The 12533-nt window shown below is 42.9% G+C and overlaps 1 protein-coding gene across 1 annotated transcript in view; it reads left to right on the top strand.

Annotated features, from left to right (window-relative positions):
- The window catches only part of LOC138437863 (scavenger receptor cysteine-rich domain-containing protein DMBT1-like), a 226394-nt gene that overhangs the window by 173716 nt on the left and 40145 nt on the right, over positions 1 to 12533 (top strand). Inside the window, 4 exon segments of the mRNA XM_069585832.1 lie at positions 4118 to 4426; positions 4520 to 4837; positions 11451 to 11543; positions 11620 to 11934. Of these exon segments, the coding sequence (XP_069441933.1) occupies positions 4118 to 4426; positions 4520 to 4837; positions 11451 to 11543; positions 11620 to 11934 (1035 nt within the window).

Here is a 12533-nt window from a genome sequence, read left to right as displayed (position 1 = left end):
GAGTCATCTCTGACTCTGTGCGACCCCATAGACAGCAGCCCACTGGGCTCCACTGTCCCTGGGATTCTCCAGGCAAGAAACACTGGAGTGGGTTGCCATTGCCTTCTCTGCCTGCTCTCTATAGTAGATTTTTATTCTGTTACATCATTCTTTTTGAGGCTTCAAAGTTCACAAACTTATACAATCAGATTCCTTTACCAGAACAAATTCCACCATGTACGTAAATAATTATGAGCACACTCAGAAACCAGGAAAATGATTTTAAAAGTTGTTCTTTATGATTTGCAGGGTTTTTTTCCCATCGGATTACCTTTTCTCTGTCCAAATATGGTCCCTGAAGGATGAAATCATGATTACAAGTCTTTTCCTTGGTCTCTCTCTCGTACTCCATCCACTACCCGTTTAAGCTGCCACTCACCCCACCTCACTCCCTACAGAAGCTCTTCCCTTTTGGAGTCTCCTTTCCATCTATCTGTAGCTCTTAAGCTTGTTTTTTCTTTACTGCATTGGGAGAAATGGGAAAGGGTAGCAGGGTTATGTGGCAAATGGGAGGAGCACAGGGGATAAAAAGTGTTAAAATCTTGTTGAACAAGTCTTTTTTTCCTCCCAAACCTTTCTATGTTTCATTCCTATTGAAGCTTTTGCAATTTAGAAATCTCTACAGTATATATTAAAAGACGCTTACTCCTTGGAAAGAAAGTAACCTTCCTAGACAGCAACCTAGTAACCAACATAGACAGCATGTTAAAAAGCAGAGATATTACTTTGCCAACAAAGGTCCGTGTAGTCAAGGCTATGGTTTTTCCTGTGGTCATGTATGGATGTGAGAGTTGGACCCTGAAGAAAGCTGAGTGCTGAAAAATGGATGCTTTTAACTGTGGTGTTGGAGAAGACTCTTGCGAGTCCCTTGGACTGCAAGGAGATCCAACCAGTCCATTCTAAAGGAGACCAGTCCTGAGTGTTCATTGGAAGGACTGATGCTGAGGCTGAAACTCCAATACTTTGGCCACCTTAGGTGAAGAGCTGACTCATTGGAAAAGACTTTGATGCTGGGAGGGATTGGGGGCAGGAGGAAAAGGGGACGACAGAGGATGAGATGGCTGGATGGCATCCCTGACTCAATGCACACGAATTTGGGTGAACTCCAGGAGTTGGTGATGGACAGGGAGGCCTGGAATTTTGCGATTGATGGGGTCACAAAGAGTCAGACATGACTGAGCGACTGAACTGAACTGAAAGTATATATGGCTTGTTTGCTGTCTGCTCTCTTTCTCTCATTCTCCTTTTTTATAGCTTGCTGGCTTATCTCAAAAATCCAAATAGGAAAGGCATATGTAGTTAGCATATAGATAAGGTTAGAATACATTAAATTATCATTACTCTTTCACATTTGCTGAGAATCTCATGTCTAGTATGAAGTAATCCACTAACTCAATTGTCTTGCATAATCCCACTGAGATCTCACTTTCTCCCAGGTGTCCTTTAAATGCTAAGTTTTCAAGAAAGATGGCTAGGACCATTCCCTCCCTCTTCTATGACTCTCTGAATTTTTGTCATTTCTAAACTTACCTGTGGACAACTTCTTTCACAATTAGATTATAATACCTGCACTCAGATCCAGCCCGTGTGATTTTCCCTGTCCTCAGTGACTTGAATATTGGCTCTGAGAGAAAACTGGCCAGAATTTTAGCTCCAGAAATCTCATGATGGTCCTTTAAACTTCTGTGGCTCTTAGGCCTCTAACCTCTTGAATCCCATGGACCGTTTTCACTCTCAGTTCAAGTCTGCACCCACATTTGAATGTCCACCACTGTGCAGTTTCTTTGGGCACTGTAGTTTCCATGCCCTGGATAGGAATTAAGATTCCTAACCATTGTATGTTCTCGGGATTCAGCCATTCTGAACTGATCCTTCAATCCTTCTGGATATCTCTTCAGAAACTTGCTCATGAAAATGCAGTTTGACAATGACAGTCAAATTCTCTCTTCTTGTCCCCTCTTATTCCACTGTTGGAAAGAAAAGCTTTCACACCATCTCATGCCTGTGAATGTTGTTTCCAATTGTCAAGCCAGGCTCATGAACACTCACTGGGTTTGTTGTTCTTTGTTTCTCTGCCGGGAACCAGCGTGAGGAACTCCGCCCATGGCAAAGGTCATGAGGAAGGAGGCTTGGCATACGCAAAGGCGTGATCAAGCCTCAGGAAACCCCCTGTTTCCGAGCTTCTACCCAAAAACCAGAGTCTGTTTTGTGTTCTCACCTACACCTCTGACTTTACAGGGGGCTCTCCCCCATAACCGTTTCTCTCGGAGAAGGAGTAAACGTGCAGCTCCAAGGCAATAAAAATTCCTGGGAGTGACAAGAGTGTTTCAGCTTATGGACTCCTCTGAAGGTTATCTAGCCCACCTGTATAGGTTCGTCCAGCCACATGTGATTGTTTACAGCCTCCCAACCTGAGAGGCACGAGATGTTTTAGACTTACTAAAGGCAAATTCTTTTGGGGAATTAGAAATTATTAGTATAGTGGGTTGGTTAGGAATTATATTGGTGAAGGGTTCTTCATTTGTTGTTTCAATAATTGCTGGTAATTCCCTCCCCTGGGTGGGACAAGGATGTCCTAGGTCAAACCTTTCTGCTGACAGACTAGCTTGTGTGACAGGATTATCCATACTCCTGCCACATGATTGTTTACTACCTCTTAACCATAAACAGCACAGAGAGTTTTGGAGTATTTTGAGAGTCTTAATTAGCATAGGGCTTTTTCTTCTTGTTGAGTCAATGATTGCCACCAGGCCTCCATATCCTTAGGCACCTGGGAATATATTAATCAATGTATTTGAAATATAGCAAAGGAAATACAGTAGTTTTTGATGTTAGCAATACTAGACTTTTTGAGTTAATGGATTTTCTCTTTTGTAATAGATCACTGTGCTTTGTTATAAATCACTGTGTCCTTGTTATGTAAAAATGTAACTTTATCACTATCTTAAGACTAAATAGATCTTAAGGGGAGCATTGGTGAAAGGATTTTCATTTGTTGGGCTGATGTTTGCTGCTAAATCTCCATGTTCCCTGCCCTTATAATGAATATAACTAACATATAGGAGAAATAAGTATTAACCTTTAAGCATATAGGAGAAATAAGTATTAACCTTTAAGATTAATCATGTTAACCTTGGGTTAAATAGATTCCTTTCTTGATTGTAACTCACTGCACCCTCACCCTATAGGAATGTAACTTTATTTGGAGGGTGGTGCCTGGTTTAAGAAAAAACACCCTTGGGAAAAATAAGTTTTTTGGTTATCAGAAGAAAGGATCATAAAATGTCAGCGGGTCTCATGGCCAGAAGATGATGTAATATTCCTAAGACCTTTTTTTATACATTTATGTGAAGCACCTGATTTTGATAAAGGTCAGGACTGCTGACCCCCACGTGACTCTATATTCATCCCTATGTGTAACAAAAGGTATATAAGCAAACCCCAAAATAAAGAAATCGGATCAGTTTCCAGAAAGACTGATTCCCTCATGTTGTTCTTTTCTGCTCCCCTTTTTTCTGGCTGAATTCCCATCTGGAGTGTGGGTGCCCTCCAAGTCTACTTATTTGCCCTGGTTTTCAAGCCCACATGAGAAGGAGCCCAAGGAGGGGCACCTTCTGATATTCAAGTGGCACCAGTGGCCCAGCGTAGATGGTGCAAATTCCTTCTCTTGAAATTTTATTGGTATCCCACGTAAACCAAGTTATTCAGCCCCTTTTGCTCTCCTACTATTTTCTGGCCGAATTCCCATCTGGTACAGTGGTACTCACCAAGCCTCTTAATTTTGCCTGGGCTTCTAATATCAGACCGGGGGGGCCTCAGTGCCTCCTCTCCTTTGGGAGAACGGGAAGATGCCTGCGGCCTACGTAGGTGATGATTGGTATCCCATGTGAACCAAGTTATTCAGCCTCTCTTTCTCTGTTAATCTTCCAATCCCTCTCTATCTGTAATTAAATAAGTTATTTCCAAAGATGCCGACGCCATCCCCACCTTTGAATTCCCTGGATCCGCCGGGGCTGGACCCAGCAAGTGGCGCCTGAACAGGACACTCACTGGGTTTGCTGTTCTTTGTTTCTCTTAGGATTTGTTCATCTGGCTGGAGGGGATGGACCCTGCTCAGGGCGAGTAGAAGTGTATTCTGGAGAAGCCTGGACCCCAGTGTCTGATGGGAACTTCACACTCCCCACTGCCCAGGTCATCTGTGCAGAGCTGGGGTGTGGCAAGGCTGTGTCTGTCCTGGGACATGAGCTCTTCCAAGAGTCCAGTGCCTGGGTCTGGGCTGAAGAGTTCAGGTGTGAGGGGGAGGAGCCTGAGCTCTGGGTCTGCCCCAGAGTGCCCTGTCCAGGGGGCACTTGTCACCACAGTGGAGCTGCTGAGGTTGTCTGTTCAGGTGAGCTGCAGGTCAGGCCTTTCACCTCTGTGAACACCCTGTTCAGGTGAGAAAGTCATGTGATTTTGCTGAAACTCTGTCTTCTTCTACCAGCATACTCAGAAGTCCGGCTCATGACAAACGGCTCCTCTCAGTGTGAGGGGCAGGTGGAGATGAACATTTCTGGACGATGGAGAGCGCTCTGTGCCTCCCACTGGAGTCTAGCCAACGCCAATGTTGTCTGTCATCAGCTCGGCTGTGGAGTCGCCATCTCCACCCCTGGAGGACCACACTTGGCGGAAGGAGGTGATCAGATCTCAACAGCCCGATTTCACTGCTCTGGGGCAGAGTCCTTCCTGTGGAGTTGTCCTGTGACTGCCCTGGGTGGTCCTGACTGTTCCCATGGCAACACGGCCTCTGTGATCTGCTCAGGTAAGGGCGAGGGACAGGTGGAGATGGGCTACTGATGCTCAGGATGCTCCTGGAGTCAAATGTCCCCAAGAGCAGAGAGGGAGGGAAAATGGACTTCAAAGTCAGATATTTTGTGGTGAAATATGGATCTTCTCATTGTTCCTTCATTTTTCAGGCCAGGGCAAGAAGTGTGAAGGGGAATAGTATATTTTTAAGCTACATTGTTGCTTACATGTCATCATAGAGAACAATGTATGAGCAGTAAGTATAGACCCCAGTATGAACCCCAGCCCAGAGCAGCAAAGAGAATGTCCCCAGCACCACAGTCACTGTCGTCCCCTCTCCTCAACAGGGAAAAGCACTTTCCTAACTTCTACTAACATAGAGAGTTTCATCAATTTTTGAACCTTCTATAAAATGATGCAGTATGTTGCTTTTTTTGTATCTAATTTCTTAGCCTCAAAATTATGTTTGGGATTCACACATGATGTTGTATATTGTAGCACTTTATTTATTTTTTTCATTACTGTAGAGTATGCCTCTGAATGATCACATGGTTATGTACTGATCAATTCTACTGACAGTATAAATCTGAGTTGTTTCCAGTTCTTGACTATTACAAATATGATACTACAACTTACCATGACAATGTCTTTGAATGCAAATATGTGTTACTTACTTTCCATGTTTAACCCTTGGTCTTTTATTTTCTTTTTCTTAATCAAATGGTGTCCTTTGATGCACTCATTTCTTAATCTTATGGAAACATAACTTGCCAACTTTTCCCTGTGAATTTAATGCTTCTTATAGCCTTTAACAAAGAATTTTTGCCTACTCCAAGATCATAAAAACATTCTCCAAGAATATCTTACGGAAATTGTATTATTTTTCTCTTGCATATAATTGTGCATTCCTTCTGGGATTGATATCAGTTTAAGATAAGGGTCAGGTTTCATATGGACATCCAATTGGCTCAATCTTTTTCTGAAAAGACTCTTTTCCCCACTTCAGTGCCTCCTTCATCATAAGCAGAAGGGCAAGTATGTCTGTCTTATTTGAGACTCTCTGTTCTGTTCCATGCTATCATTTGTCTATCCTTGCACCAATACTGCTTTTTCTTAATTATCATAATTTTGTCGTTGTTCTTGTTCGATCGCTAAGTCGTGTCTGACTCTTTTGACCCCATGAACTACAGCTCACCAGGCTTCTGTGTCCTTCACTATCTCCCAGAGTTTCAAACTTTGTAGTAGGTCATAATAATTTTAGTTTACAAGAGTTACTTTATATTAACTCCTCTAACTTTGTTGCTTTTCTTACCAACTTTGATTGTCATTCTTGGTTGCTTGTGTTTTGTATGAATTTAGAAATCATCTTGTCATTTTCACCAAAAGAAAAGCTTAAGGGTATTTTCATTGAGATTAGATTTAAAAATTTGAGAGGAGACAAAGGCATTTGAGGATGAATGGCACTGACAATGTTGAATTTACCAAATCATTGACATAATACATCCCTCCATTTAGTTAGATCTTGAATTTCTCTCAGAGATTTTGCCCATCTTCTACTAGGATTTCTCCTAGGTATTTTATTTTTGATGTTATGAGTATTTTTGTGAAAGTGTCCTGGCAATGAATTCTCTTTGTGTTGTTTTCATCTTTTAAGTTTTTAAATTTTGATGTGATTTGAGACATTAAAATGTTGGGAAAGTAATATAAAAATTCCCTTATGACCTTTACCTGGGTTTCTACATGTTAGTATCAATATTTCACGTTAATCTCTGTATGTGTGTGAGTGTCTTTCCTACTCGATTCTCCTTCGGCTCCATATCTTCCTGAATATGTAAAATCTTTCTGAATTAAGTTGAAGCCATGATGTTCCTTTACCCTTAGGACACTTTTGGGAATTTCCTTATAGAACCAGAGTTCAGTCAAGTCTTTAAATGACTTCAGCCCCAGGTGACATCTAATTGCAGCTCTGAAAGACATGACAGAAAGCCTGCCAAACTGAGTTTTTTCCTGATTAATGACCCAAAGTCATAAGCAAAATGAAATATATATTCCTTTTCTTCAGCTAAAAGTTTTGCCTTTTCATACTGATCAAATTGCTAACATCTGTTGAATCACAGAAAAAGCAAGAGAGTTCCAGAAAAACATCGATTTCTGCTTTATTGAGTACGCCAAACCTTTGACTGTGTGGATCATGAGAAACTGTGGAAAATTCTTAAAGAGATGGGAATGCAAGACCACCTTACCTGGCTCCTGTATGCAGATCAAGAAGCAATAGTTAGAAGTGGACATGGAAAACCAGACTGGTTCCAAATTGGGAAAGGAGTATGTCAAGGCTGTATGTTGTCCCCCCACTTGTTTAACTTATATACAGAGTACATCATGTGAACTGCTGGGCTGGATGAAGCATGACCTGGAATCAAGATTGCCAGGAGAAATATCAATAACCTCAGATATGCTGATGACACCACCTTTATGGAAGAAAGCAAAGAGGAGCTGAAGAGCATCTTGATGAAAGTGAAAGAGAAGAATGAAAAAGCTGGCTTAAAACTCAGCATTCAAAAAACAAAGATAAAGGCATCTAGTCCCATCACTTCATGGCAAATAGATGGGGAAACAATGGAAACAGTGACAGACTTTATTTTCTTGAGCTCCAAAATCACTGTAGATGGTGACTGCAGCCATGAAATTAAAAGACAACTGCTCCTTGGAAGAAAAGCTATGACAAATCTAGACAGTATATTAAAAAGCAGAGACATTACCTTGCTGACAATTGTCCTTTTAGTCAAATCTAAGGCTTTTCCAGTAGTCATGTATGGATGTAAGAGTTGGACCATAAAGAAGGCTGAGTGCCAAAGAATTGATGCTTTTGAACTGTGGTGTTGGAGAAGACTGTTCAGAGTCCCCTGGACAGCAAGGAGATCAAACTAGTGGATCCTAACGGAAATCAGTCCTGAATATTCATTGGAAGGACTGTTTCTGAAGCTGAAGCTGCAATACTTTGGCCACCTGATTAGAAGAATTGACTCATTGGAAAACAGCCTGATGCTGTAAGATTGAGGGTGGGAGAAGAAAGGGATGACAGAGGATGAGATGGTTGGATGGCATCACCGACTTGATGGACATGAGTTTGAGCAAGCTCCAGGAGTTGGTGATGGACAGGGAAGCCTGGCAAGCTGCAGTAATTGGACACAAAGAGTTGGACATGACTGAGTGACTGAACTGAACTGGGCTAAATTTTTGGGGAAAATCTTCTATACAACAATGTAACCAGAACTCTTGTCATGTGACCTGAATTTCTAGATTTCAGAATATCCTCTGATCTTGCACTGTGATGTTTCTATTTTATGCTGAGCTAGTGCACAGCTACTATTATTCTTTAGTTCTTAATTTCAGCTAACACGTTTTTCAGCTCTAGAAGTACTTCTCTTTTGTTATCATTTCTCTGCAAAGATACACATTTTGTCTATTATTTCCATAAACACTTTAATTGTGGTGATTTAAATCCTCTGTCAGGTAAATCTAGCAGCTGAAAAATCTGGGAAATTCTTTCCAATGTCTCCTTTTTCCTTTCTGTTTTTCACGAGATCTGTTTTATTTAAGTGTTTGTTTTAAAGTTAGACATTGAAGAAATTGTAGAAATGCTTCAGAAAGAATGTTGTTTGGCTTTTACTTAGGGATAGATTTGGCCTTCCTGGGTGGCTCAAATGGTAAAGAATCTGCCTGCAATGTGGGAGACCTGGGTTTGATCCCTGGATTGGGAAGATCCCCTGGAGGAGAGCATGGCAACCCACTGAAGTATTCTTGCTTGAAAAATCCGATGCGCAGAGGAGCCTGGTGGGCTATAGTCCATGGGGTCACAAACAGTCTGACATGACGGAGCGACTAAGCACAGCACAGGGATAGATTTAGGGATACAACAACTTACTTAACTCATTCTTATAGCAACACTTGGGTTAAAACAAAAATTGTGATACTGTCAAAAGCAGAACTCTCCACGGAGAAGGTGAACAACAAGAGTATGACAACTTATTGCTGGGTCACAGCTTTCATAGCAAACCTCCTCTTCCAACAACACAAGAGAAGACGCTACACATGGACATCACCAGATGGTCAACACCAACATCATATTGATTATATTATTTGCAGCGAAGGATGGAAAAGCTCTATACAGCAGCAGAAACAAGACTGGGAGCTGACTGTAGCTCAGATCATGAACTCCTTAGTGCCAAATTCAGCCTTAAATTGAAGAAAGTGGGGAAAAACACTAGACCATTCAGGTATGACCTAAATTAAATCCCTTATGACTATACAGTGGAAGTGAGAAATAGATTTCAGGGACTAGATCTGATAGACAGAGTGCCTGATGAACTATGAAATGAGGTTCGTGACATTGTACAGGAGACAGGAATCAAGACCACCCCCAAGAAAAAGTAATGCAAAAAAGGAAAATGGCTGTCTGAGGAGGCCTTACAAATAGCTGTGGAAAGAAGGGAAGCAAAAAGCAAAGGAGAAACGGAAAGATAAACCCACTTGAATGCAGGGTTCCAAAGAATAGCAAGGATAGATAAGAAAGCCTTCCTCAGCAATCAATGCAAAGAGATAGAGGAAAACAACAGAATGGGAAAGACTAGAGATCTCTTCAAAAAAATTACAGATACCAAGGGAATATTTCTTGCAAAGATGGGGTTAATAAAGCATAGAAATGGTATGAACCTAACAGAAGCAGAAGATATTAAGAAGACATGGCAAGAATACATAGAATGTACAAAAAAGATCTTCATGAACTGGAAAATGATGATGGTGTGATCACTCACAGTCACTTAGAGCCAGACATCCTGGAATGTGAAGTCCAGTGGGCCTTAGGAAGCATCACTACTAACAAAGCTAGTGGAGGTAATGGAATTCCAGTTGAGCTATTTCAAATCCTGAGAGATCATGCTGTGAAGTGCTGCACCCAGTATGTCAGCAAATTTGGAAAACTCAGCAGTGGCCACAGGACTGGAAAAGGTCAGTTTTCATTTCAATCCTAAAGAAAGGCAATGCCAAAGAATGCTCAAACTATCACACAATTGCACTCATCTCATTCGCTAGTAAAGTAATGCTCAAAATTCTCCAAGCCAGGCTTAAGCAATACGTGAACCGTGAACTTCCAGATGTTCAAGCTGGTTTTAGAAAAAGCAGAGGAACCAGAGATCAAATTGCCAACATCTGTTGGATCATCGAAAAAGCAAGAGAGTTCCAGGAAAACATCTATTTCTACTTTATTGACTATGCCAAAGCCTTTGACTGCGTGGATCACAATAAACTGTGGAAAATTCTGAAAGAGATGGGAATACCAGACCACCTGACCTACCTCTTGGGAAACCTGTATGCATGTCATAAAGCAACATTTAGAACTGGACATGGAACAACAGACTTGTTCCAAATAGGAAAAAGAGTACATCAAGGATGTATATTGTCATACTGCTTATTTAACTTCTATGCAGAGTACCTCATGAGAAATGCTGGGCTGGATGAAGAACAAGCTGGAATCAAGAGTGCCGGGAGAAATATCAATAACCTCAGATATGCAGATGATACTACACTTATGGCAGAAAGTGAAGAACTAAAGAGCCTCTTAATGAAAGTGAAAGAGGAGAGTGAAAAAGTTGGCTTAAAGCTCAACATTGAGAAAACTAAGATCATGGCATCTGGTCCCATCGTTTCATGGCGAATAAATGGGGAAACAGTGGAAGCTGTGGCTAACCTTATTTTTTTGGGCTCCAAAATCACTGCAGATGGTGACTGCAGCCAAGAGCTTAAAAGACGCTTACTCCTTGGAAGGAAAGTTATGACCAACCTAGACAGCATATTAAAAAGCAGAGAGAATACTTTGTCAACAAAGGTCCATCTAGTCAAGGCTATGGTTTTTCCAGTAGTCATGCATGGATATGAGAGTTAGACTTTAAAGAAAGCTGAGCTCCAAAGAATTGACGCTTTTGAACTGTGGTATTGGAGAAGACTCTTGAGTGTCCCTTGGACTGCAAGGGGATCCAACCAGTCCATCTTAGAGATCAGTCCTGGGTGTTCATTGGAAGGACTGATGAAGCTGAAAATCCAATACTTTGTCCACCTGAAGTGAAGAACTCTATCCTGTGAAAAGACCCTGATGCTGGGAAAGATCGAGGGCAGGAGGAGAAGAGGACGACAGAGGATGAATGGTTGAATGGTATCACCGACTGGATGGACATGGGTTTGGGTGGACTCCGGTAGTTGGTGATGGACAAGGAGGCCTTGCATGCTGTGGTTCATGGGATTGCAAAGAGTCAGACACGACTGAGTGAATGAACTGAAGTGAACTGAATACAGCTCTCATATGAGCTCCATTAGGAGGGGTTGAGGGCAGGAGAAGAAGGGGACGACAGAGGATGAGATGGCTGATGGCATCACCGACTTGATGGACGTGAGTTTGAGTGAACTCCGGGAGTTGGTGAAGGACAGGGAGGCCTGGCCGGCTGCAAATCATGAGGTCGCAAGAGTCAGACACGACTGAGCGACTGAACTAACTAACTAACCAGGTCATCATTTCCCTTAATTCAGTTTCCTGTTCTTTAACCCTTCCAGACTTCTGATCATTGTTTTTTCTTCAGGAAACCAGACCCAGGTGCTGCCCCAGTGCAACGACTCCCTGTCTCAACCTGCAGGCTCTGCGGCCTCAGAGAAGAGCGCCCCCTACTGCTCAGGTAAGGGTCCCACAGGACAGAAGACCCTTCTCATTCCCCAGGTCGACGCCCCATTGTCCCATTTCTCTCTCCTCAGACAGCAGGCAGCTCCGCCTGGTGGACGGGGGCGGTCCCTGCGCCGGGAGAGTGGAGATCCTTGACCAGGGCTCCTGGGGCACCATCTGTGATGACGGCTGGGACCTGGACGATGCCCGCGTGGTGTGCAGGCAGCTGGGCTGTGGAGACGCCCTCAATGCCACGGGGTCTGCTCACTTCGGGGCAGGATCAGGGCCCATCTGGCTGGACGACCTGAACTGCACTGGAAACGAGTCCCATGTGTGGAGGTGCCCTTCCCGGGGCTGGGGGCGGCACGACTGCAGACACAAGCAGGACGCAGGGGTCATCTGCTCAGGTCCGCGCTGCACACTGTCCACAGGCTGGGGGAGGGGTGGGGCCTGGAGGACCGGGTCTGAGCCCTGAGGGAGAGATGCTGAAAGGACCAGAGAAGGAGTGTTCCTCCCATGGAGCCTGTGTTTTCAGCAGAGGGGAAGACGAGGTGCTTTCACTTCCTTTTGCAGCAGCTGAGGATCTGGTCCTTTCATCTCAGCAGTGTTTCCTGGCAGAGCCGTTTTTTACAGTTTTTCTTGAAAGTAGGGCTCTCTCTCCAGTTACATCAAAAATTTTAAACCCATGATAATAGTTTCCATTTGCTTCAGTAACAATTTACCAATTAGTGGGTTAAAACAACATAAATTTATTTCCTAACACTTCTGTAGTTTAGATGTCCAGCAGGGATCTCACTAGGCCTGGATCAAGGCTTCAGCAGGTCCGTATCACTTCTGTGGCTCTGGGGGAGAATCTGTTTCTTGTCCTTTCAATCTTCTAGATAAAAACAAAGAAAGTTAGTCACACAGTCCTGTCTGACTCTTTGCAATCCCATGGACTGTATCCTGCCCTGCCCCTCTGTCCATGGAATTCTCAAGCTCCTAGAAACTGCCTACATCCTTTGAT

This window comes from Ovis canadensis, chromosome 3 (assembly GCF_042477335.2).
Source record: "Ovis canadensis isolate MfBH-ARS-UI-01 breed Bighorn chromosome 3, ARS-UI_OviCan_v2, whole genome shotgun sequence".
Taxonomy (NCBI): Eukaryota; Metazoa; Chordata; class Mammalia; order Artiodactyla; family Bovidae; genus Ovis; species Ovis canadensis.
The sequence above is the reverse complement of the archived record's forward strand: the minus strand, read 5'-3'. Positions and strand labels throughout refer to the sequence as shown.